The sequence below is a fragment of the Neolamprologus brichardi genome, chromosome 3 (genome assembly GCF_056152115.1).
Source record: "Neolamprologus brichardi isolate AB-2024 chromosome 3, ASM5615211v1, whole genome shotgun sequence".
NCBI classification, from domain to species: Eukaryota; Metazoa; Chordata; class Actinopteri; order Cichliformes; family Cichlidae; genus Neolamprologus; species Neolamprologus brichardi.
The window spans coordinates 41525785-41550501 of record NC_142106.1 but is presented as its reverse complement, the minus strand read 5'-3'; the positions used below and the strand labels follow the sequence as shown (position 1 = coordinate 41550501).

The window sequence follows — 24717 nt, the reverse complement described above, 5'->3', positions numbered from 1 at the left end:
ACTCTTTGTTTTTTTTCCCCCCTTTGAAATATTATAGAGTATTGATCTTACTATGTAAAGTGCCCTGAGATGACTTGTGCTGTGATTTGGCACTATAAAAAGTATTGAATTAAATTGCTTGGACCAAGCTGACCTATAAAACAGACGACCTGCGAGGAGTATGTTGACATTTTTGGCAAGTAAAATTATTTGAGAGTTTCACCTCTGAGACCAACGTTGGAAATAAAGGCTCAAATCTATAACACACTACACAAATAAGCATGCACATGTAGGTCTACTCTATGGAGCATGGCACAGAAAATCATCCTATCCTACTGTTGACCTATATGAAAAACCAACCAAAGCAAAACTGTTATTAGTTTCAAAGATTTCCTTTTTGAGAACAAAGAACAGCGCCATTAAATCGTCAGATATATTAAAATGCCAAAAAAAAATAACACACATACTGAGTCTGTGATGGGGACTTGATATGAAGGGTTTCATTTTTCAGCAGCCTGAATAGACACAGTCTTTCATCAATAAAGACTTGAATCACAATAAAAGACAAAAAGTTGTATAAAATTCAGTTTCAAAAGATGACAGTTTACATGATGTGTGTGAAGGGGGCAATCAGACAGACAATACAGGCAGCCAGTGCTCATCGAAGGATGGACGTAGGAGAGGACAAGACAGGACTCCCAAAACGTCATCCAATAGTTATTTTCTTTGAGAAAACATTTAAATGAAACCCACGTTTCTCTTCTCAGCCGTCTTTGACCTCTCTCACCTCCATCTTTCATCAGCACTTGTGGTCAGTAGTAAAATTCACATACAGCTAAATACCTACACAGTACACACAAATAAAGTACCATCGTTTCCCCCTTCGATGAGGACGAGAAAAGAAAACAAAGACCGCTGCTGTTAAACTGACAAAAAAGTAAAGAGGAAAAAAATCAAATATATACAGCTAAACAGGGAGCTCTGCAAGAGACAGAAACTGATATTTAACTTAAATGTACCATTCAGTTTGTACATCACCATGCCACACACCATTTTTGGCTATCCAATACAGTGAAGGAACTGTGTGGGAAGGGCATATTTAAGCTAACATAAAATGTACATGTACCTTATGTCCATTTTAAAAAAAAATGGAAACATGCAAGTGGTATTTTTGAGGCTTTAGTGAAGTTCAAGCAGCATTAAATAATTAATACCACACTAATAGAAAGCCTTAATTTAAAAAAAGAAGAAAAATGAGTGCATTTTTACATTAAGATGTCATAGTGCCGCTCTGTGTCATCATCAGACTGGCGTCTACAGTAATGGCACTACTTTAGCTTTTGATGTCAAACTAACTGCACCAACAGAAGTGCATACACACCAACTCTCTCCATTTAGTAAGAAGTATTACTGTCCCCACAAGCAGATGCCTCATCAACAGATTAAATTCTGGCCACACACACATACACACTCGAATTCCCTTGAGTGTCATAATCGCTGATATTTGGAAAAAATTATTTTGATTTGTCCCTATTGTGCGTTAAATACGCATCTACGTGGAGCAGATTGGATGGGATGAGGATTTTAGAGACTTTGGGTTTCTGAACCAATAAACTGTGTATATGTGTTGAGAGAGATGCCCACATGTTTTAGAAAGCGAGTGTTGCGTCACCAAAACTCCTCATAATTTGTAGCCAGATGGATGTGCGCTCATGCCCCCTCCCTCTTCTGCCCCTTCGTCATTGGCTGCAATTTCATGGAGGGTTAAAGGGCAGAGGCTTCATCCCCACCGATGATGCGGCAAATCCAGGTGTGCATGTGCAGGCGTGTGTGTTGGGGTACAGTCTAATAGGATTATCAGGCTGCATGCACAGACAGCTCAAATCACCAATTTAAAAAAAATAAAATGGATAAGGCTGTAGCACCACCTGCTGGTCAGCCACTGTCATTACAGCTAAACGTTCAGCTGTAATGGAATTTTAAAATCACCCTTTTCCCGTTTTATCTGTCCTGATACTCACATGCTCACATCTGGGATGCAGTTTTCTAACCTCATAACAACTGGGAAAAATAAAAATCTCCTTTGGCTGTTTCATTTCCCCTGTCTTTCTCAAGGAGATAAAGCTGTGAAGAAATAAAGCTGATCAAATTTGTAGTGAGAAGTACCCTTTACCATTACTCTCAGGAGCTGGGAGCTACTTATGTGGTTTATAATTATGCTCCCCCCTCTGCACAGGTTAAAGCTTTCCAGAAAAGTCCACAAAAGAGGTTAAAGCCATTATAAGCCTGGAAAAAAGATAACTGACCACACAAAATAATAGGAATGATGGGGGGTGACATTAAAAGCAAGACAAGAAAAGAACAATGAAATAAAACAGCTCTGGTTACGATTCTTATGAATTATTCCAACATAATCCACAATGAGTTTTCTGACAAAAACGGCCAAAATAAAAAATAATATAGCTCTGTAGACAAGACCAAAAAAAGGTCAGGATTAAAAAGAAAGAATAAAATTAGTAAATATTCTACATCATTACTATCCCACATTACAATCACTATAGACCCCTGTTGTATATTCCTTTGAACGAGTAAAAGTTTTAATTGAACAACATTTCTGCGTCTGACAAGACGGGTGTGGTGGACGACGAAGTGGAATCGGCCAGAGAGACGGTGCTATTGTCCCGGCTCATGTGCAAAGTGCTCCGACTGGGCGTTGATGAGTTAGAGGGCGTGGAGCAGTTGGAGGGCGGGCCCGAGCCTGTACTGGGACTGCTATGATTGGACAAGGCGGAGAACAGCGCGTTCTTTTGGAGATTTTTGTTTTGCAGCTCGAGCTGTAGGTGCTGGCAGATCTCCTCGGGAAGGCGGTGATACTCCTCTTCCAGTTCCCGATCCAACTGAGACTTAAGCTGCAGACGACACAGAGGCAAAATATTAACACATTTTCATTTCAGCTACAACAGGAAATGACTGGAATAAAGAAACTGACTGTATATAGAAGATAGCTGTAACCATCGTATCTATTTGAAATCAGACATTACAAAAAAAGTATTCGGTGAGGCGGTAACTGAAGGTGAGAGCAGCCTCATTATTCACATTGACTTCTACAACAGCTGATCTCCTATTTGCAACCAGTGGAGTCGCCCCCTACTGGTCATTAGAAACAATGCAGGTTTAAAGAACTTCCGCACTGGTTTCATTTTTGTGATCCTAAAGTGAGAGTTTAAAAATAAACCCCTGGGCTTATCTTTGTCATTTTTTTATTTCTATTTATAGAGATGCCAGCATTGTTGCTGCATGTATTTCTTTTTTTTTGTTGAAAATATTTTTATTGAAAAAAGAAAACAACAGTACTTGCAGTTACCGAAATACAATTAACCTTTCTTCATTTTCCTAAGTAAATATACTTATATATATATATATATATATATGGAAAAAAAACAACGCATTCTAAAACAAAGACCCCCCCCAGTCCCACACAGATCAACACAACCATCAAACATATTAGAGGAATATAACAGTAACAGAAGTACATTTAAACAGGCAATACCTCTAGCAAAATAAGAGATAAAGGGTTGCCACTTGTGAAAAAATTTGGCTGTGCAACCTCTCAACGTATATTTAATTTTTTCAAGTTTTAAAAAAAACATGACATCTTTAAGCCGCTACATGTATTTCTAACTAAGTTGGGGATTTTTTGCAGATCAAACTTTTTTAGTCTCGCTTCTTTTGCTCACCTGTGGAAGCTCCTCGTCTATGCGTTGTAGGACGTCCCGATGCCTCTGCAGCAGCTTGTCGTCTCTCCTGGTCTGCGCTTCCTCCAGCTGGGATACAGAAAGGAAAAAGAAAAGGGGGAAAATGTTGAATTTAAAAAAAAAAAAACAAAGACAGAGGAAGTGCTTTGAAGTTGATATCAATAATAGAAATATGAGCTATAAACAAGAAAAATGGACTGCTGGTGATAAAAGATGAAGTATGTGTGTGCTAGGGCGAGTACTTACCCCACGGATTAAAGAGACAGAATCTTGAATGTGTTTCCTGTTGATCTCATTCAGTTCCCTAAAGAGAAAAATATAAGGATGAAAAGAAGAGTGAGGAATTCAATTCTTTAAGATAAGGCTGACTTTTTCTTTACTAATGCTTAAAAAAAATTATTACGATTCAGCTTTGTCTTTTTCACGGTTCTTGGCTTCACTGATGCTGTTTAGTCGTTTCCTGTCCAGGATCTTCTGGAGTTCTTTCTTCTCCCTGCAGACACAGTGACACACAGATGGTCCAGACAAGGACTATCAAATCAATCTTGCAGATAAAGCAAAAATGAAATATACCATAGTAGCTAAAAGGAGATTGTTCCCCCAAACATCTGATACAAATTCCTTCTGACTCAGCTTTTTTCATTTGATCATTCATGTTAAATTATAATAACATAATAAAAAACAAAACAAAAACTAGAAATAAATCTAAAATAGAAGTGTTGTCTTTTTTTGGTTTCAGTAAGACATCTGGCTGCTGCATTTTACACTTTGTTGACTCAAACAAGTGTATTATAAAAAATTGGTGCAGAGCTTTTTACAATATTGGCCAAGCTTTATACACAAGGCACTCAGATGTGGTGTTTTCAGTTCGGTAGACACATATGACCCATAAGTCATATTTAGCTGCTGTGGCATCCAGCATTTAATATCCATTTAATAGTCCTTTAATGTACTGATTTCAGGAACGTTGGTGGGATTTTAAAACATTTAAAAAGACATACATCTTTGTCCGTGTAGCAGTGAACATTCACACTATGCCTGCATGATTGACACGCGCAACATCCCCCCTCCTCCAGTGGTAGAAATGGACTGACTTACTTCTCGCATAGCTCCTTGACCTTTTTCACCTGAGCTGCTTGGCATTCGCTGGCAATCTCCTTCAACTTCTGGTGGGCCTAGAAACACAGCCCAGAAAAGATGACCTGTTAGAAAATCACTGCACTTTCTACAACATTGCTTCAAATCACTGACATTTGTTTATGCACAGCTCTATTAAGGTAACACCACAGCATTTCAACCAGGTTGAGGTCTGGACTTTGATTGGAGCATTGTGACGCAACTACTCAGGCACTCTGTTGTAGGTTGTCTGCTGTGCCCTGAGCTCAATGACCTGTTTCGTGACCCAGTTTCAGCCAAGCTTTAGCTTTTGGACAGATGTCCTCACTTTTGTCTCTAGAATATTTTGGTGTACACAGGAGTTCATGGTTAGCTCAGTGACCGCAAGGTACCCAGGTCCTATTGCTGCAAAGCAAACCCAAATCATCACACCTCCACCACCATGCTGGGTGTGAGTCATAAACTTTAACATTTAACACGCTAACTGAGGTCTGCAGAGCCTGACATGAAGTTTTGGCAGTTTCTCTGAGCACTCCACAGTTTGAAGATCGTGCCATTGTGTTAACACACACGAGAATGCTCCAGCACAGAAAACTGACAAAACATTCGCTTTTCTGGAGGTTTTCACAGTACCTGATGATAAATAATCAAGTGCGCTTGATTAGCAGCCTGGCATGTACTTACCAATTACAATTACCCTTTTAAATCTTATGGAAGTACTAGTTGTTCACAGCACTGTACATGCAAGAGCTGTGTGTGTGTATGAGAGAGAGAGATTACCTCTTGCAGGTGTGTTTTTTGCTTCTCTCTTTCGATTGCAAAAAGCTCTTCACGTAGTTTTAGGAGTTGCTGCATGTGAACGTCTTTCAGCTGATTCTTCTGCTTCTCCAGATCATCCAAGGCAGCCAACTCGCTCTGCACCAGTTCCTGGGACTCACTGAGGTACAATTTCAGGTAAGCTCTTTCACGTCTTCTACAAAGTATCTCCTTCTTAACACATTTCATTAGCATTCATCAAACTATTCTCCATCACTGGGTCCTTTTTTCATATTTTAGGATTTTTCCCCCCAACATCAGGGAAAAAACTGCCCAGTTACACCCCATGTCCATCCTTACCTTTTCTTGAAACTGCGTTGGAGTCGTTTCTCAATCTGGCTGCGTTTCTTTTGGGTGTCAGACTGAAGCTGGGTTTTCTGGTCCTTACTTAGATTAGACACCTACACAAACCACAAAAACCAATTTATTTTTGCAGCACAAAGGCAACAAGCAACAAACTGATACTTCAATTACTAGTTTCGATAATTAAATCCGTCTGTGTGTACCTTCTTCAGATGTTTCTTGCGCAGCTCTTTGAGTTCTTTTCTTTGTTTTTTAAGGAGCTTTTCATAATTTTTATTCTGCTGCAGCTCCTCTACAGACTGAACCTTGACATCTGACAAACACACAAACCAGCGTAAATGTTGCTGTAAACTTGTCATTTCCATCTTGGCCAGCCTGACCATAAAATCATTTTTGCACACTTAGCTGTGTGTGAGATTTCTGTGAAATGAGTGAAATGAATAAGCTGGGATGACCTTACCTGTTAGGACAGTACCTATGAGGTCCTCCTTCTGAGATTGTACTACGCACAAAGAGAAATAAACACAAGAGGAGACACACACAGGGCGCATGAAATGGATGATGGTCAGATGCAAATAAACAGAACTTGATGCCACTGCTAGAAAAAAAGGACTGTAAAAGTCTTATTTTGAAAAGCCTGACGCTTTAACTTGCGAAAAACTGACATAGCGGACATGGATGAATTACACACACAGTGAATGTAGGTCATTTCACAGCTTTATCAAAGACACATATGTGAACATATTTCGTTAGGTAATTTCAACATATAGAGTCTTGGACCAAGACTGCACAGTGCTAATACACAGCAATACAGTTTCAAGATATCACAATTTCTATTACGCTATAGATGCAACTATAACAAGCAAACAGATGTGCAGGTCTGTAGAATCTATATACTTAATCATTTAGACAAGGTTTGTGACTCTACCTGGTGCAGGTAACTTGATGACATCAGGGGGATCTTCCTTTGGGGGGGGATAGGGTGTTGGGGAAGGAGAGGGGATTCCAAATCCTGGACTGAGTTCCCTCTTGTTCTCTCCTTCTTTGGGCTGGTTGGTGAGAGGCTGGGTGAAAATGACATGTAATGAATTAAAACCTACAATAAAAGTGTACAGGCGAAAGCAAAAATAGAGTGTGGGGGAACTAATGTGATCAACATACCTGTCTCACCTCACTGTTGTCTTCTATGAGACTAGCTAGCTGTGTCTCTCTCTTGTGCTTCTCACTGATATGCTTAATAGGGTTGGTGAGAGCTTCTGCATACTCTGAAGACACACACAGATATCCATGAAACAATATACAGGTTAGTGTAACTTATAGTGCTGTAAACATGGCTGACAAAATAATAATGTGAGAATAGTTTTCATTTTTAGGGTAGATTCATTTTTTAAGTCTGTTTGTGGGAGTCATGCTAGCCTTTGCCCTCCATTTTGCCATGCTAAGCTAGGCTAGCTGGTTGCTAACTTTGATACCGCTCATGTCTGTAGAGTAAACAGTTTAATTTCAGAAAAACAGTAAATAAGTGAATTTCAAAACTAACCTTAAACTATTAAAATTGTTCCTTTAAAGCCACATGTTGCCATGTATATCATATCATAACAACTAGCCAACAAACAGAGAAGACAAACATGTTAGCTAAAAGTTAGCTAAAGGTAACAATTTCAATTTCTACTTTGTTTTTTAGCTAAAAAGGTATGAGACTTAGATAAGTAAGTATTTCCACAAAAAGTTATTGCTCAACAGATACAATACATATAAAGAAAATGAAAGTAATTAAAAAATAATAATGAAAAAAATCCATATCCAAACACTGAAGCATGGTTTGACCAAATAATAAAACACCTTCATATGCAAGTGGGCTACAGACAAAACTATACACAAACATGTGCTGGCTAGGTCATCTTCAGGGTGGTCAGGTGACCACACAGCTAAATCTGCTACTAATACAGAACCTGTCAAATTATTGTTTAAAAGTTGCTTCTTTAAAAGTGTTATCTATAAGCTAGGTCGAGGATATATTGGGCAAACGTTGCTGAATGCAAGAAGAAAAGAGAAATGCCTCAAAGGTTTGTGGATGTAGTTTATTTTCAGCCTGTTTGTGTGGCATATTAATCCAGAGTGATGCTTGCATGGTGTCATTACCCTGGTGTTCATTAGGGATGTAGTCCTGAGCTTCAGTATAAACCAGAAGTGACGGCAGCATAAGCGGCTGGTTTAGCTCATTCTTCAGGTTGATGTAATGGTAGCCTAGAAGGAGGAAGAAATAAATAACTGACGTTAGTACAGATGGTAAAAGACCATGTACGATGTTCCCACTGAGTGCAAATAAAGTATCAGTGATGGCCTCTGATAGTGACTGTTTGATGCCAAGAGTGTTTATTTCCTTACCCGGCCTAATAGCCGAAACAGGGAGAATCCGGTGTCCAATGAACTTGCCGTTTTCCTCAAACACAGCTATTCTCAGAGAGGCCAGTGTAGGGAGGACCACCTGGAGAGTGTTGACACCACGAGAGAAGTTTAGAGAGCAAGAGATAAAGGTTTAAAAGATGTGTGAATCCTGCTCTGTTCGTCTGTTACCTTGTTAAAGACAAACATTTCATCATCCCACACAGGGTCCAGCGAGTTCCCATTAGATGTTTTGGTTCTGTACTTCCTTTTTGTGTCAGCTGGAAGTCCAAAAATGTCCACTTCCACATACACACCAACCTTCTTATCTGTCAGGAACTGGCCTGAGATCACCTGGTAGATGTTGGGTTACAAATTTGTCATTTTTTCACTCACGGGAGCAACGAAATTGCAAGTACTGAACTCAGATATGTCTTACTTTAATTTTGACCGTGTTAGCGACTATGCCGTCTACTATGCTTTCTGTGAAAGGGTCAAAGTGTTTGTCTGTCCTTCTCATGAACTCTGGCTTCAACAGGTAACCGCTCAGGCCATTATACTCAAACACACCCATGTTCAGCTGCATAGGAAGGTCTAAGAGTAAGGAAGAACAAAACAGAGCAGATATTGGTATCAACCAGCATCAGAATTGCAACCTTTAATTGACTAAAGACTTTGAAAGACAACCAAATTAAAACAACTTTACAAATACATAAACCACAGTAATGATAAATGCATATTATTCATAGCTATTAATAATTGTTAAGAGTGTTTAGATGGTGGCACCAGCTGTTTGCAGGGTTTATTTAGCATCTTTTCACTCAAAGCTTAATTTTAGGCCGGTTGAATTTGTCACCATTAAGGCCAGTAAAAAATGGGTTGTCCACACTCAGGTGCCAGTTCAATCCAAGCAAATACTACGATGGAGTGGCTTCAGCCTGTGCTGGGGGACAATGTTTGTGTGTGTGGCATGAAGATTTGTTGTCCACTCTGAGTCCCATTGCATGTAAAGCATGTAAAAGGGTGGGCCATTTATATGGATACACCGTAATAACATGGGAATGGTTGGTGATAATAAAGTCCTGTTTGTGGCACATTAGTATATGTGAGGGGGCAAACTCCTCAAGATGGGTGGTGACCATGGTGGCCATTTAGAAATTGGCCATCTTGGATACAACTTTTGTTTTTTCAATAGGAAGAGGGCCATGTGACACATCAAACTTATTGGTAATGTCACAAGAAAAACAATGGTGTGCTTGGTTTCAACGTAACTTTATTCTTTCATGAGTTATTTACAAGTTTCTCTTTGTTCACAGCCATTGACATGTCGAATAGGTTAACACGTGAGGAGCGGATCGAAATTGTGTCGATATCTGGTGAACACAGTAACCGGGTCATTGCAGCAGATTTCAATGCAAGACACCCTACAAGACCACCCATCTCCCATGCTACAGTTAGCAAACTGCTTGCTAAGTTTCGTGAAACTGGTTCAGTGTTGGATTTGCCAAAATGTGGACGCAAGAAAACTGTCACTAATGAAGAAACACTAATGAAGAACAGTAGCTGTCCTAGCTTCATTCAGCAAGAGCCCACAGCGTAGCACTCGCCGCATGTCACTGGAGAGTGGCATTAGTCGAACATCCCTTTGGCGGATATTAGCTACTCACAAATGGCACCCTTACAAACTTCAGCTACTGCAGCATCTCAACGAGGATGACCCAGATCGGTGCACAGAATTTGCAGAATGGGCAAAACAAAAATTGGAACAGGAACCTCAGTTCACGCAGAAGATTTTGTTCAGTGATGAGGCAAACTTTTATGTGAATGGTGAAGTTAACAAACAAAACCACCGCTATTGGTCTGACACTGACCCACATTGGATGGATCCCTCCAAGACTGTTGGAACAACAAAAGTGATGGTTTGGTGTGGTATACGGGGTACAACGATAGTGGGTCCATTCTAGTGGATATTTGAAATTGCTACATGATGATGTGTTTCCCTCTTTATGCACTGAAGCTGGCACGTTCCCTGAGTTTTTCCAGCAAGATGGTGCACCACCACATTATGGGTGCCAGGTCCGAGCATTCCTAGATGAACAGTTTCCTGGAAAGTGGATTGATCGTCGTGGGTCAGTTGAATGGCCCCCAAGGTCTCCCGATCTGACCCCCTTAGACTTTTATCTTTTGGGTCATCTGAAGGGTCGTCTATGGTGTGAAGATACGAGATGTGCAGCACCTGAAACTACGGATACTGGATGCCTGTGCTGGCATTTCTCCCGCGGAGTTGCTATCAGTGTGTGAAGAGTGGGAGAAGAGGGTTGCATTGACAATCCAACACAATGGGCAGCGCATTGAACACATTTTATAAGTGGTCAGAAACTTGTAAATAACTCATGAAAGAATAAAGTTACGTTGAAACCAAGCACACCATTGTTTTTCTTGTGACATTACCAATAGGTTTGATGTGTCACATGGCCTTCTTCCTATTGAAAAAACAAAAGTTGTATCCAAGGTGGCCAACTTCAAAATGGCCACCATGGTCCCCACCCATCTTGAGGAGTTTGCCCCATTCCCATTTTATTACGGTGTATCCATATAAATGGCCCACCCTGTATAAAAGTAGCTCCATGTAGAATGAGGATAGCTGGAAGTTATAGGACATTATCAATATTTTTTGGGTTAGGGTTTGAATACTTGAGTCTTTTTGGTGTTCCAAGTTAGTCCCAATTTGTTCCATGATGTGAATGCAAAGGGTTTGCTGTCTTACAGTTTAGGCTTAACTTTTAAACACATCCAGTTTCTTTATGTCCAAGACTAAAAGTAACACAACTTACCAAGTGTCTGGAAGTTTAGCGCCACCATCTGGCATCCGACGTTCCAGAAAAGCTGAGGCATGTAGTTGGAGCTGTCTACTCTCGTTCCTTTAGGATAGATTCGGCTCAGCTGGTTCTTATTGTACCTGGAGGAGTCCTGCTAAGGATTAACACTGTATACAGAGGTAGAGTGTTGCAAATGTGCAGAGACTATTTATTTATTACACACTGTAAACTGCACCAGAAAAAAAAAGAGTCACTGGTGTTTGGCCTAAGGTCGAGATCAAAACCAGATGAGACATTTTCCTCCATCAATAATGTCAAAAACTGTTGAGAAGGACTGACAGCGCAGCTGATATTTAGAGAAACACAGTTGTTTGGTTGATTTTCTACAGTCAGATGAGAAAACTGATACTACTTTCAATGTCCGCTAAAACTGAGGCTACGGCTGATGGGCGGTTAACTTGAAGCACGAAGATTAGAAATGAAGGAGAAAAGCTAGCCTGCCTAACTACACAGACAGAAAAGTATGCCTACCAGCGGTTTTTGTGCGTTTAATCTTTATTCCTAAGATTTGAGAAAGTCAGTACACCCAGTAAATAATAATTCAGCAAGTAAATTCTCATGACACCATAAATTGTACTTTTTAAACCTTGGCCAAATACTTTTTACCACTTTTAAACTTAAGCTTGCAAGGATACTCAACAAACTCTATAGGGAAGCTCTTCAGGGCATCCATGCCTTTGGTTTCAACAAACGATGACATCTCAAAGAACCTCTTCCTCTCTGTTGAAAGAAATGAGAAGCAAAGGGGGAAAAAACAATTCAGAATAACCTGTGACAAGATGATGCTACCTGTGAGTGAGTCTGTTTGGCTAATGAGCTACACCATAAACACGGCTGCTCCTCTCACTTGCAGTTTTTGCCTGATAAAGTGAATGCATCCTTCCTTTTCCGTTAAGCACGCACACGCACTCACACACACACTTACTAGCTGCCCAGTCAAAGGTCTTAAATTTGACGGGTTCAATGTAGTTGACGAGATTTGACATCTCCTCCGTGGCGTTCGCCTCGCTGCTGGCAGTACCCTGCGGGAGGCAGATACCACTAATCCGTAAAGCAGCCTAATACCAACCAGTCAAACAATCCATCAGTCCTCTTGCTGGCACCTACCTCGTCGGAGTTTGGCTTTTTCAGCTCTGCCACCGACTCGTCCTCCTCCTCCTCCTCGCTTTCTCCTTCACCTCCTGGTAGGGTGTGATTAAAAAAAGTAACTTTACATAAGACAACTTCTACAATGTGCTGGGATCCTTTGTTTCTTCAACCCACCAATGGACTTCCGAGGCTCGGAGTCTTTCACCATCCTTTCAGCCAGCTTTTCCTCTCCATTGGACAGGAGTTGGCTTCCCTCTTCTGTCAGAGGGCAGTCTACACACGAAACAGCAAACTATCAGCTTAACAGGAATTCTTTTGATCGTCTACATCAACTTCGGTTTCAGTTACAATCTTTTACCACATTACAAAGGCTAAGTTGATGTTATTATCCCAGCAGGGGAGAACAGGTGGTTGCCTGCACTTTACCGTTGTGAGGCGAAGACTGCTCCCCTGGCTCTTTGCGCCGTATGCTGCCACTCTCAGAGGGTCGGTGATGGTGATGTTTCTTCTTGTTTTTAATAAGAATCTTCCCCATCAGTTCCTGCGGCGAAGGCAGCAGCTGACCTTCGCTCAGCTAAAATCACAAGGATAACACCATGCTGTCAGAGGGAGGAGAATAATGTAGGGCTTGCAGTCGCATTGACGAGCTTCTTGATATTTAAATATAATGAGAAGAGGTATTTTAGAGCTACACATATTTGACCAGAAAATACGATTTTTGTGCTCCTTCTTTTCTGCAAGTTTTGCCCTTTTTCTTTATCATATTATATTGTTTTGGTTTTTGCTTTTCTTGCAAGCTATTCTACTTTACTTCGAGCTGTTCTACGGTTAACGTTTTAGGTGATGTAACAGTAATTTTCTAGCTTTGGGGATAAATAAAGCATCTTTTCTTATCTTTACTTGACTGAATGACCTGAGCGATAAAAAGAAGATTCATCTGAGAGGAATAATGAGTCTGCGCTAAAAGAAGCAAAGCAAACAAGGTCACAGTTTTCAACAGTTTGGTAATGTTAAACTGGCCTCTATGACTCTTGAAACTAGAAATGCAGAGGCTAAAATAAGTGTTGAAAACTCCTCCAATTTTCTAAGTAAATATATCTCTAAAGGTGCTACTGACGTGAAATTCTCACCAGATGTCAGCACCGGGAAAAAGTGTTGAACGCGCTTACTGAAATGTATTTAATACTGAACAAAAACCTCCTGTATGGAGAAACTAGTCGCATGCTTTGCTAAGGTGGGATTTTGGCCCATTCATCCACACAAACACTCTTCAAATCCTGATTTTTTAAATTAGATTCGGGTCAGGTGATTGGCCGGGCCGTTCTAGCAGCTTTATTTTCTTTCTCTGGAACAAATTACGTTTCTTTGGCTGTGTGTTTGGGATCATTGTCTTGCTGCAACATCAATCCTCATTTCATCATCATCATCATCCTAGCAGATGGCAGCAGATTCTTAATCAAGAATGTCTTGGTACATTTTTCATTCACCCATCCTTCCTTGTTAGCTTCCTTTTATCTGAAGCTTGCCAGTGCTGCTTGCTACAACCACACCACACCGTGATGTTCACATCTCCAAACTTCACTCTTGGTTTGGTGTTTTCAGGGTGAAATGCAGTCCCTTTGACCTGCAGACATGGTGACTTATTGCATCCAAACGGTTCAATTTTGGTCTCAGACAAGACTATAGTCTCCCAGTATTTCACAGGCTTGTCTAAATGTTGTTCAGCAAACTTTAAACATGCTTCTTCAGCATTGTATGATGAGCATGCATACAGGGCATGGCGGTTGACTGCATTATTTATGGTTTTCTTTGAAACAATGGTGCCTGCTGACTGCAGGTCTTTCTGTAGATCTTGTGGGGACCACCTGGTCGTTGCTGGTTTATGGTGAAATGATGTCATTTCCACTTCTGGATTATGGCCTCAACAGTGCTCGCTTGAACCTTCAATAGTTTAGAAATTGTTCTGTAACCAGTGCCATTAGTATGTTTTGCAACAATAAGGTTGTGAGAGAGCTCATTGGCTTTACCCATGATGAGATGTTTCTACCTTGGTAATCACATTTTTTTATAGGCCATCGGTTGGGACTGAACCAGCTGATATTTCTTGTTTGTTTGTTTGTGCGTTGTGAAGCCAAAAGCCAAGCATGACGGGTCAGGTCACAAGCTGATTCGGCATAAGGAGTGCAATCGTATTTGATGGTTTGTAAGTTGAGTAACACCGTGACAGACGAGTAAAAAGATATTAGTGTCTTAATAATTTGCCTTGAGGAACAGCAAATGTAATCATTAAAACAAAAACAAAAACAACAACTTCAAAGCTGTTATATAAATAAAAAGGGACAAATTTTATATTTGTAGAGAAACAGAGAGACTCAGAAAGAGAGAGAAAGAGTGATCATCCAAAACTAGATCGAAAAAAACCAAGCACATGACCTAAACCCCCCACGCATTAACACCACTGAATGTGGAACTACATGAGGGTGCTGCTAATCATCATTTAAAAACTCATTGCAGCCGTGGAAAAACATCAAAAGCCAACTTCTAGCCTATAGCACCATCAAGTGCAGTATATACCAAGATGATGCTCTATCCTTTTTGCTGTTTTGCTTTTATCTGAACCCCCTCGCTGAGCTGATTATAAAACAGGTACATGGCTAAAGATTCAAATCTAGGCTGATCATTGGCTACCTGGTATATATGGTAGAGGTGGGAATCACCATACAACTCACGATACAATATTATCACAATACTTAACGCACGATACGATATTATTGCAATTTTTTTAATATTTTGCGATATTCAGATTCTGTACATAAAGGTAAACTTTATTAATATTCATTTTATCTAATATCAAAGTCTCACACTCAGTCTTACTCTCATTTCAGTTTTATTGTTGACAAACTGAACGGTTTGTATTACAGTCTAGTCCAACTTAACTGAACGCAACCATCTGGTACAATTATAGCTATTCTGAACTATGCAATTTATGAAAACTATGCAGCCCCTTCAGCAACTGAAGAATTTGAAAGTAAATTGAAACAAAATATAATTTTACATTAAATAAAAAAGTTTTAAACTTAATTAAAATAAAACATGTCTTAAATTAAAATAAGTAGACTGTCATGTTTATTGCTGCCATAAAAAAAAGTTAAACACATTTGGACAGTGAAGGAATGTCAGGATTCTTGCTCAGAAAAAGGATCAACATGCTCTGAAGTTCCAGACTGTTCCAGTCCACGAAAAAATTGTTTGTAACAAAATATCGATTTCTGCTGTCCCTGTATCGATACATTATTAGCAAACAAAATATCACGATACTACATAGTATCGATTTTCCCCCCCACCCCTAATAAATGGACGTCTTCAAGTCACACACTAGAGCTATGTTCAGGCTCGTGGGATGTTACCTTTCATTATAAACTCCACTAAAAAGGCTGAGTACACATGAAACAGCTAGAAGCCTGTTATCCGTCTTTGCTAATACACTGTTCACTGTGTGCAGGGTTTAGAAACTTTGGTTTTTATCTGGGTGAACGGGGGGCAAAAAAAGCTTCAAGTTTTTCAGCCCAGCAGTGACCTGATCTGTTCAGACATCTGGAGTCATTTGGACTTTTACACTTGGCAGCAGCAAATTGAGGGAAAAGCTCAGCATCCACATCAGAGATGACTTACTGGATATTTCTCCAATGGCTCGATGAGCAGCGCATCTCCAAAGATTGTCCTGCAGTACTCTGCCATCTTAGCCTGCTGCTTTGCTCTGAAGGGACAGAGGAAATGGTTGGTTGGTTTAGTGTCCTAAAAATCATTAACCCAATAAACCCTTCATTGGTTTAGGAATGTTTTGCACTCTGAACACTGCACATGTTACAAAGCGAGCATTTCCTTCAAAGGATTGGATTTGCATCTGGTCTGGTATTAAATAAGCTGAACTCAAGCGTGCTGTGTTTATCCCTAATGCAAAGAGTCTGCAGAAGACCAAATCATCTGAATACTCCTGACAAAACACACATGGACGTGCAACTTACGAATCTACGTGGTTTTCAAAGGACAGGATGACGGGGTATGGCGAGGTCTTGAAAGCACTCTCTGCTATGGCTTCAATCACTTCCTGCAGTCAAGACACGAATGATAAAAACTCAAAACTGGACACAATCCCTCAGCACAGGTTTTGTTTGTTGAAAATTACTCCACAGTAAATTTTTTACAAGAGTAAAAAATGACACAAAACTGCAACTGATCAAGCTGATCAAGAGGAAAACAAAAACGTCAAAGAGAGCAGAATTGTGCCTGTGACATTTCTGCAGCAGCTCCCACCTTAAAGGGAATCTCAGTGGTCATGGTGAACCCGTGGGTGATGTAGGGCTCTTCATCTTGTGGTCGGCCCTTCCAGCAGTCCAGCTCAATACAGCGACAACCGGTGAGCAGCACCTGCCTATACATCTCCACCGAAGAATTCCCGGTCAGCTGGCCCACTAAGATACGAGAAGAGCTATGGGTTCAAAACCAAAAAGCGCCCAGCAAATGAACCATCACGCTTGCATGCATGCAGTTTACATGTCACACCTGTGAGGTACGTGTTGTGTGACGAGTTGATAAAGTAGTGAGAGAGCGGTTGGTTCATGTCGTCGATGATGTCCAGCCTCTCTGGAGGTACGATGGTGTTTTCCTCTCCTCCCAGATACCGACTGAATGCCTGCAAACTGATTTGGTCTGCAAGAAAGAACGCGATGACAGCGTTTCAAAACAGCCGGAAACATCCCAACAGATCAAAGACTGCTGTTCTTAGGAGAGGCATCAACAGGCGCAGAGGGCAGCCAGATGTGATCGCAGCAGGCAGGACAGCGAATCATCTCGCAGATCGCGGATTAACATAGTTATGGCTGTGCCGCTAATTTGTTCACAGGTTTATTAATATGTTTTATCCACAGATAAAGAACGGCCTTAGTACTTGACCAACGTTTTTTGGCCTGCTATCGCTTCATCGGGGTCATCAAGAACTATACTGCATACAGCACTTTAAATAACATGCGTGTTTGAGGAGAGAGACACAAAATTGTAATAGGTCAGTTTTAAAAACAACCAATCACATCCACTGATTCAGCTCTGAATAAAAGCCTGATGCCACACAGAGAGTTACAGACCTCTCTCCAGCTGACTGGTGTTGGTCTCGTATTTCTCCATGATCTGTCGGACTTGGTCTCTTTTCAGCGGGGGGTAGAGCACCTCGTTTAGTCTGGAGTCTCTCTGCCTGCGGTTGATGAAGTCCATTAGCTGGTCTAAAGAGATGAACGGCTTCCTCTTGGAGCCACTGGAGCAGAGAGAAAATAAGAGTCCGAGTGTATAAAACGTACGCAAGAGTTTTACTAGAAGTCCTAAGACTATAGCTAGAGCATCCTTAAAGCGCACCTTTCCTCAAAGATGCTCTGGATCTCAGGTCGAAGACATAAGTTGTCGAGAAGCTTCTGGAAGGCGTCCCAGGTGATATCATCTGGTTTTATTCCCTCTGACTGAAGCAAAAATACAGATTTGATTTTATAAACAGGCTCTGCCTCAAGCACACACATTTATAAGTTAATAAACAACAGACAGCATCACATTACACTGCTATGTGCTGTTGTCTAGAGAGAATATTATCAGGCTTTTATAAGCTGCATTGCTCTGAGTAACCAGCAGGAGGCTCCAGAGTACAGCAATCTAAAGAGAAATGCTGACAGCACATTTTGCACAATCTGGTATCTCTTCAAGAAAAAAAAAAAAAGTCTTGTGACTTCAAACTGATTTTAGGAAAGATTGCACTGACTCATCAAAAAAGAATTTAAAAAATAAATAAATAAAAAACTCATTTTACCTCAAACCCACAGGGTTGAGGTACTGTACACAGCAGATACAAGCAAAGATTAGCAGAAAGTTGTTTTAGAAAGAGAGTTTTAGTAGAAAGCATGTTACCATGATTAACATTTTAACCGCAGGCACACTGTCGAGAAAACAAGATTCATGGTCATCTTTAGTTTGTTGTGTAAATTGGTTTATTTCCATTGTTGCTCAAATGAACTTCAAGTTTTTATTGGGTGTGAAAGAAAGTACTGTAAGAGAAAGAGTTGCATTTTATGTAACAATTACTTAAAGTTTAGCAAAACACTACGTGCAAGTTGCAGTAATCAAAGCTAGTCAGTTAGCTAGCTATGATATGTTTAGCTAGCTATATGTAGTAGCTGAAGCAGCCAGTTTACCTGTTCATTTATTAGTTCACCTGTATTTTCAGTGCTTTCGCCGCATTATTAAACTGTTTCATCAATTTGTATTTTAGTATGCAGTTATTTTATGTACAACAAAGGATTTACATTTGTATGTTAGCTTGCTAGGTGGTTTTTAACTCAGGGTAACATGTGGCTACAGATAAAAGCTAGAAATGTTAGAAGCTGTGTTTAAAAACTGTGTGGCCAATATTATTTGAATACAAACATGCCTCTAAGAGCAGCATGTTATAACTGTTGTGTAAGAGTACAGGCAGCAGCTAGCGCCTCTCTGTAACAAAATCCACAAACAAGCATTTCACGTATTAATTTCACGTGTTATGTCTTGTCCTGCAACCCACTGAAATCTTACTATTTTCTTTTATTGCTACTCTTCCACGGGCCTGCCAACTTTTGTTGCCTTCCTTGCACGGCAAAGACACACCAAGAACACAACTATATGCAACGCCTCCGCAGTTCAGTTCATTTCAGCCATTCTCGATGCATACACCAGTTCACCAAACCCATATGTCGACTATCCATGTGATCAGTGATTTTATTGAGTGATTACCTTGTTATTAATGAGGCCACACTGCTCCAGAGCTGTCTCCACTCTCTTTTTATCAGAAAACATCTTGATGACACTAAAAGTACAAAATTACATTCAGATCAAATGTTTACAGTGACGCGTACAAGCAAAAAGAGTCAGAAACCTAAGAAGTGATTGTAAACATAAAAAAATCAGAGTCACTATAAAAGAGCTGAGAGAGAAAGTGGAAGAGAGACAAAGAAGAGGAAAAGAAAGAAGAAGTGAGGAGCAGTTTAAAACGTGGTTGGCGAGGGTGGTACTCACTTCTTCACTGGAATCTTCCCTTCCTGGTTCACTTGAAGCTTTAACTTCGTGTACCTGACAAAGACAAAGAACAGTCAAGTATGAGTATTTTTTAATCATCGAAAATTCGCAGCATTGTAGGACGACACGCACACAAACTCTTACGCTTTGTAAAGAAAGGTGTTCCGCGATACATTCTGGGAAAGTATGTTTGTGGACAAAGCGAACAGCTCATCTGACCAAATCTGGAAACACACACAGACATGAAAGCATAAAAGACGGTTGTTTAACTGTTCACCTCATGTTAAACCTTGGTGAAACAGTTACTATATACAGTGGAGCAGACACACACAGGAATTAATCTCTGTTTTTAGCTACTTAACATACGCACGCCTTTATGTCAACGTAAAGTAAGCAATCAGCTCAAGGCTTGAGGGAATAAAGTCAGGTGCACAGGTAGGAGTGCAGTGGGGGACATGAGGATGGAAAAGAGGAAAAGAAAAGGAGGAAATACATTAAACTAAATTATTTGGACAGTTAAGTTAGTTAAGAATTGTGGTTACCTTCGCTACATCCGCTTGCAAGGCCTGGAAGTTGAGGAAAGAAATGTTGACCAGGTCATTGCCATAGACGACGGTTAACAGCTTCCCTTCTCCGTTCACCTCCTTAGTAAGGCCCAGCAGTTCTCTCATCTTTGCGTCCTGGCACACAAAGATATTTATGCTTTTTCAGGATGTTTCATTACACGGACACAATCTAGCCAATTCAACAACGATCTGAACACTGAGCAGACAGATAAAACTCGTCCGTGTCTCCATCTCCTGAGGATATTAAATGTGATGCATGCGGTGTAGCGCCCTGATCTAATTAACCAAACGACTCTTTCCTCCTTTTTAGCCGACCCTGTGTTCCCTCCACCAACTCTCTCTAACACTCAATGGCTTTCTGTCAATTATAGATCACTCTTGTGACATCATGTCTCTCTTTCATTTCAGTTAAATACATTAGCCAGGAGCACTCTTTATAGACTGTTTATAGGGAATATAGTGCTGAAGAAACACACAAAATGCTCAAAGACGGCGTCCATACTACTAATGTTCACATATCAACATATGAAAATACAGAATCTGTAGCTAAGGGGCACAAATATTCGAGCAGGATTTGGTTGGAAGCAGGTAAATACTTCACATGGAGACCAAATCAGGAAGTCTCACCCCAGATTGTAAATCTCAAAGGTGTCGTACAGTAGCTGATGGTTTCCTAGATTCATGCTAACATGAGAGAGGAAGTGCAACCATGAATTATGAGGAGGCTCTTTAATAACAGAGATATCATCCACTGATTATAGCAGGTTTAGTCAATATTTTTAATGCACTTTTCATACTATAACCACGGTATGACATAAAAAATAAGACTTTATCTTACCACTTCAAGAACCATTTGTAATAAACACTTTAACGTGCAGAATGAACTCGCCGCACATCTGTGTTTGAATTGTTTACCACTAATACGCGCCCATATTTCACACTCTGCCTTGGTCAGATCTAGGCTCTTACACAATGACTTCCTCACTAACAGTCGCTGGTTATATCACTTCCTGTCTGATAGTCCATCTGTCATCAGCCTCATTAGCACTCCATCACCTTTGCACCATCAGCTGAGAGAGGAAACGCACATGAATCGTTTGGCGACAGTCACATTTGAGCATCACATTTGTGGTCAGGGGACAAAGTAACAGCTCCCCCCCCCCCACACTTTTCTCCCACACTTTTCTCCCACACAGGCATAAACAAATATTACCAACCTTTGGCTGTTTGGCATACTTTCCCGTTCTGGTGTCCCTGATGTAACTGATGTCCAAAATCTCGACATCCTACAGGAGAGAGGAATATCAAAAGATTTGTGTTATCACACACACTCAGTGAAAGCGTGTGAGAGCAGGACAACTAATCTTTATCAGTCAGCTTATTAAACGGGTGGGGAAAGAGGAAATTGTGAGATGTAAGTTCATCTATTTCTACACAGTGTCATGCACACATATCATATTGTTTCCCTGACTCTGAGGGCTTCTGATGTGATACATGATTATAAATCAAGAAATACTTGATGGACTCATAGAAATAAATAGAGGAAAAACAGATCTAATACACAGGATCCATGCAGCACAAATAAAAGCCCTTACACTCTCTGTGCAGAGAGCTGGACTGATTAATATACGGTGCATCCATTCATCAAAGAGAAATTTGGGTGAAATGATCACATGTGTTTCTGGTGGTTCTGAATCTACTTTTATTACTTATTAGGAGGTTTTGGGTTTTTTTGGATTATCAAAATCTCGATTGGAAAACGTGCTTTAACCAATAATGGTGGCCGAGCCTCCTTACGCACCACCGCTCTCGTGTCACATACGGGTTTTAAACATATTATTTACTGCTGTTAGCAGTTTATGTAAGACGCAGCGAACAGAAATGCTGATAGAGCAAAAGTCTGCTGCTCTTGCATGGAGCAGTGTGGGAGAAAGAGAAAAAAATTGAATAAAAGCCTGTGCAGAAATTAATTCCTCAGGCAAAAAGCTCATGCGCCGTCTACCTCGTTCCATTAAAACCTCTTTTATTTATCTTTCATTAGACTCCACCGCTTCTCTAGACACAAGACACAAGCAGTGACATATGAATTGTGAGGGTGACTGAAGACAGACAATGGCAAGGGACTCTGCACATACACAGCGAGGAGGACAGATCTTTGGAGAACATTTGCATGTTTGATGCTGCAGCACAAATATATACACACATGAACGCATGCACGCACATGCAAACGAGTAAAAAACGGAGACAGAAACGAGTGAAAAAGAGGTACTCTGTAATAGCGACTGGCAACAATTACACCCTTAACTTAGCCTCGAGGTGACGAGGGGAGACAAAAATGGAAGGGTCGGACAGGAGGAGGGGAGCGTGGTCGTAAATCCAGCCATAAACACACGTGAGGATGCATGCATCGCCTTGTGTAAATATTTGTTTAGTCCAACACTCGTTCCCCAAAGCTGTTTTTACTTCATCCATGTCACCAAGTCACTGCTTTTTATCGTCGCTTGCCCTTCTGGGTCTGAGCAGTGAGTTTGATGCATTGAGTTTTTCCTTTCCTGTCACCTTTCTCACTCACTATGTATTAATAGACTTCTCTGCATTGAATCATATCTGTTATTAACCTCTGTCTCTCTTCCACAGCATGTCTTTATCCTGTCTTCCTTCTCTCACCCCAACCGGTCGCAGCAGATGGCCGCCCCTCCCTGAGCCTGGTTCTGCCGGAGGTTTCTTCCTGTTAAAAGGGAGTTTTTCCTTCCCACTGTCGCCAAAGTGCTTGCTCATAGGGGGTCATATGATTGTTGGGTTTTTCTCTGTATCTATGAAGCGCCTTGAAGCGACTTTTGTTGTGATTTGGCGCTATATAAATAAAATTGAATTGAATTGAATTAAATTGAATTGAATTTAATTGAGCGACTTTGCTTTAAAAACCTTATGACTCTGTGTTATGATGTCATCAGTGAAAAATATAAAGCATTTGTGTCTCCAATTGTGTTGTTTTTTTGCACGAGTCTGCACTTGTTTATGTTGTCAAACATGTCATTTTCATTCCTTTTCCGTGTTCTGCTCATACTGTATGCTCTGTCCAACATAACAGCAAAAACATTTCACAGTATTTAAACTTGTCCCTTCCTGATTCCTATGTCATTATTACACTCGGGTTGTGATTTTACCACCCTGCAGACCGTCTCCTCCCCCGGGATTGGTTGTGAGTATTAAAGGTCAGAAGTGTTGGACCAATTGGATTAAACTCTGTCTCAAACCTTGTCCTCTGATTGGCCTGTGGAGAATAACTTGCTTCCTGGGGGAATAAACCACTTCTGGGTCTGTAGGACACACATTTATGTGCGCACGCACATGTCTTCTCTCCCACAGGCCATGGTTTCATTCTGCCTTTGCCATGGTGACTCCTTGGAGACCACAGAAATGAGTCTACAAGTTGGTCTGCGGACTGTGTGTGCGCCCGTGTCCTTAACAGTTAACATTTTTGCACTCTAACACACACACTCAACACCAGTGATAATGCACGCAGACATATCCTTGATGTGCAGGTCGCAACTTGTGAAACATCCTGACCTGTTGAGCAAGACGGGGTGTGTATGTGTGAGTGTGCAAGCGCATGTGTGTCTGTGTGTGGAAAAACCTTGCAAGTCAGTGCACATTGGATACACAGAATGCGAGAAAACCTTCACGCAGGATGAGTACGAATGTGTCAGCATGTGATCGGCAGAATGTGCCAAATGAAATCTGTGTTTTGCCACTAGGTCGTATTTCCAAGTGCATGACGTGGTGTGTGAGTCTGTGTGAAGGTCGATCTACTCTGAGAGCACATTCCTGACATATTCCATCCTTCTGCCTATTTGGCGCGTGTGTGCATCCGTGTGTTTCAGTGTGTAATATTTAAGCTAGTAACGGCAGCTGTAGCGCTCCATTCATCTTTTCTGTGCAAACACCAAACACAGCTCACTCTATTTATCACTTCAGACTCAGCTGCGGGCTCATTACTGCTCTGAATGAGTCCGGTTATGAGTTTTCCAGGAGCTATGTTGTGATAAAGTGCTATAAATTACTTTAATTTACTGTTTTTGCTCGACCCAAGAATTTTTCCTCAGCCTGCTGTGTGCACTTCAGCTTCAGTTAGCGATTTCCTACATTTCCCAGAATGCACACCCGCTCTTTTTACAGCGATTACTGTGAACTTGTTGCACTCTGCTGTGGATTACACAGGCAGGTGGCTGACAAAGCGTTCCCACCAAAGAAAAGCTGAGGCGCACCCTTCAGAACAATTCATGTTTTATGTATGTTTCCGCGCACTGACGCCAAGGAAGTGATACTAAACTGTCGCTCTTTCGATAAGTGAATTATTTTAATAAACCACAAAAGCACTAATGTAACGCACTGCTGCATAATAGTGGGCTATTATCCGCATTTGTTGCGAGCCATTATGTAAACTAGTGTAAAAACTGCACTAAACATGCAGTACCTTAATGTGACACCGCTTCCTCCGCTGTGTGGGTTTGTTTTTGTTTTGTTTTTACAAGCTCAACAATGAACTGTGAAGTTCAAATTTCAGGCCAACATCAACAACACATCATAAACTTAAAGAAATGACAACTTAGAAATCTACAGGCACCTGCAAATAAGAATCAAGTAATATGATCCAGATCTCAATGTTAAATATTAAACGAACCATTATTACGCCAGTTGTTGTTTAAACTTTTAGATAATGTTCAGTGTGCCAGGGAACCG

General features: G+C 40.7%; 1 protein-coding gene across 2 annotated transcripts in view; it reads right to left on the bottom strand.

Moving 5' to 3' along the window:
- Positions 1 to 456: 456 nt before the first annotated feature.
- plcb3 (phospholipase C, beta 3 (phosphatidylinositol-specific)) overlaps positions 457 to 24717 on the bottom strand; it is a 56298-nt gene continuing 32037 nt past the window's right edge. For both annotated transcript variants that reach the window (XM_006802458.3, XM_006802459.3), the window contains exons 3-34: positions 21192 to 21260; positions 19951 to 20088; positions 19553 to 19632; positions 19409 to 19462; positions 19127 to 19199; positions 17729 to 17829; positions 17464 to 17630; positions 16886 to 17032; positions 16637 to 16794; positions 16348 to 16430; positions 15995 to 16079; positions 12749 to 12896; positions 12497 to 12595; positions 12341 to 12414; positions 12159 to 12255; positions 11869 to 11953; positions 11189 to 11313; positions 8794 to 8948; positions 8547 to 8708; positions 8358 to 8457; positions 8112 to 8216; positions 7131 to 7234; positions 6898 to 7033; positions 6430 to 6471; positions 6173 to 6282; positions 5967 to 6067; positions 5631 to 5787; positions 4833 to 4909; positions 4138 to 4227; positions 3981 to 4038; positions 3717 to 3803; positions 457 to 2888 (exon numbers count right to left, since the gene is read on the bottom strand). In XM_006802458.3, coding sequence (XP_006802521.2) covers positions 2577 to 2888; positions 3717 to 3803; positions 3981 to 4038; positions 4138 to 4227; positions 4833 to 4909; positions 5631 to 5787; positions 5967 to 6067; positions 6173 to 6282; positions 6430 to 6471; positions 6898 to 7033; positions 7131 to 7234; positions 8112 to 8216; positions 8358 to 8457; positions 8547 to 8708; positions 8794 to 8948; positions 11189 to 11313; positions 11869 to 11953; positions 12159 to 12255; positions 12341 to 12414; positions 12497 to 12595; positions 12749 to 12896; positions 15995 to 16079; positions 16348 to 16430; positions 16637 to 16794; positions 16886 to 17032; positions 17464 to 17630; positions 17729 to 17829; positions 19127 to 19199; positions 19409 to 19462; positions 19553 to 19632; positions 19951 to 20088; positions 21192 to 21260 — 3579 coding nt within the window. In that variant the 3' untranslated portion in view covers positions 457 to 2576. The remainder of the gene's footprint in view (positions 2889 to 3716; positions 3804 to 3980; positions 4039 to 4137; positions 4228 to 4832; positions 4910 to 5630; positions 5788 to 5966; positions 6068 to 6172; positions 6283 to 6429; positions 6472 to 6897; positions 7034 to 7130; positions 7235 to 8111; positions 8217 to 8357; positions 8458 to 8546; positions 8709 to 8793; positions 8949 to 11188; positions 11314 to 11868; positions 11954 to 12158; positions 12256 to 12340; positions 12415 to 12496; positions 12596 to 12748; positions 12897 to 15994; positions 16080 to 16347; positions 16431 to 16636; positions 16795 to 16885; positions 17033 to 17463; positions 17631 to 17728; positions 17830 to 19126; positions 19200 to 19408; positions 19463 to 19552; positions 19633 to 19950; positions 20089 to 21191; positions 21261 to 24717) is intronic.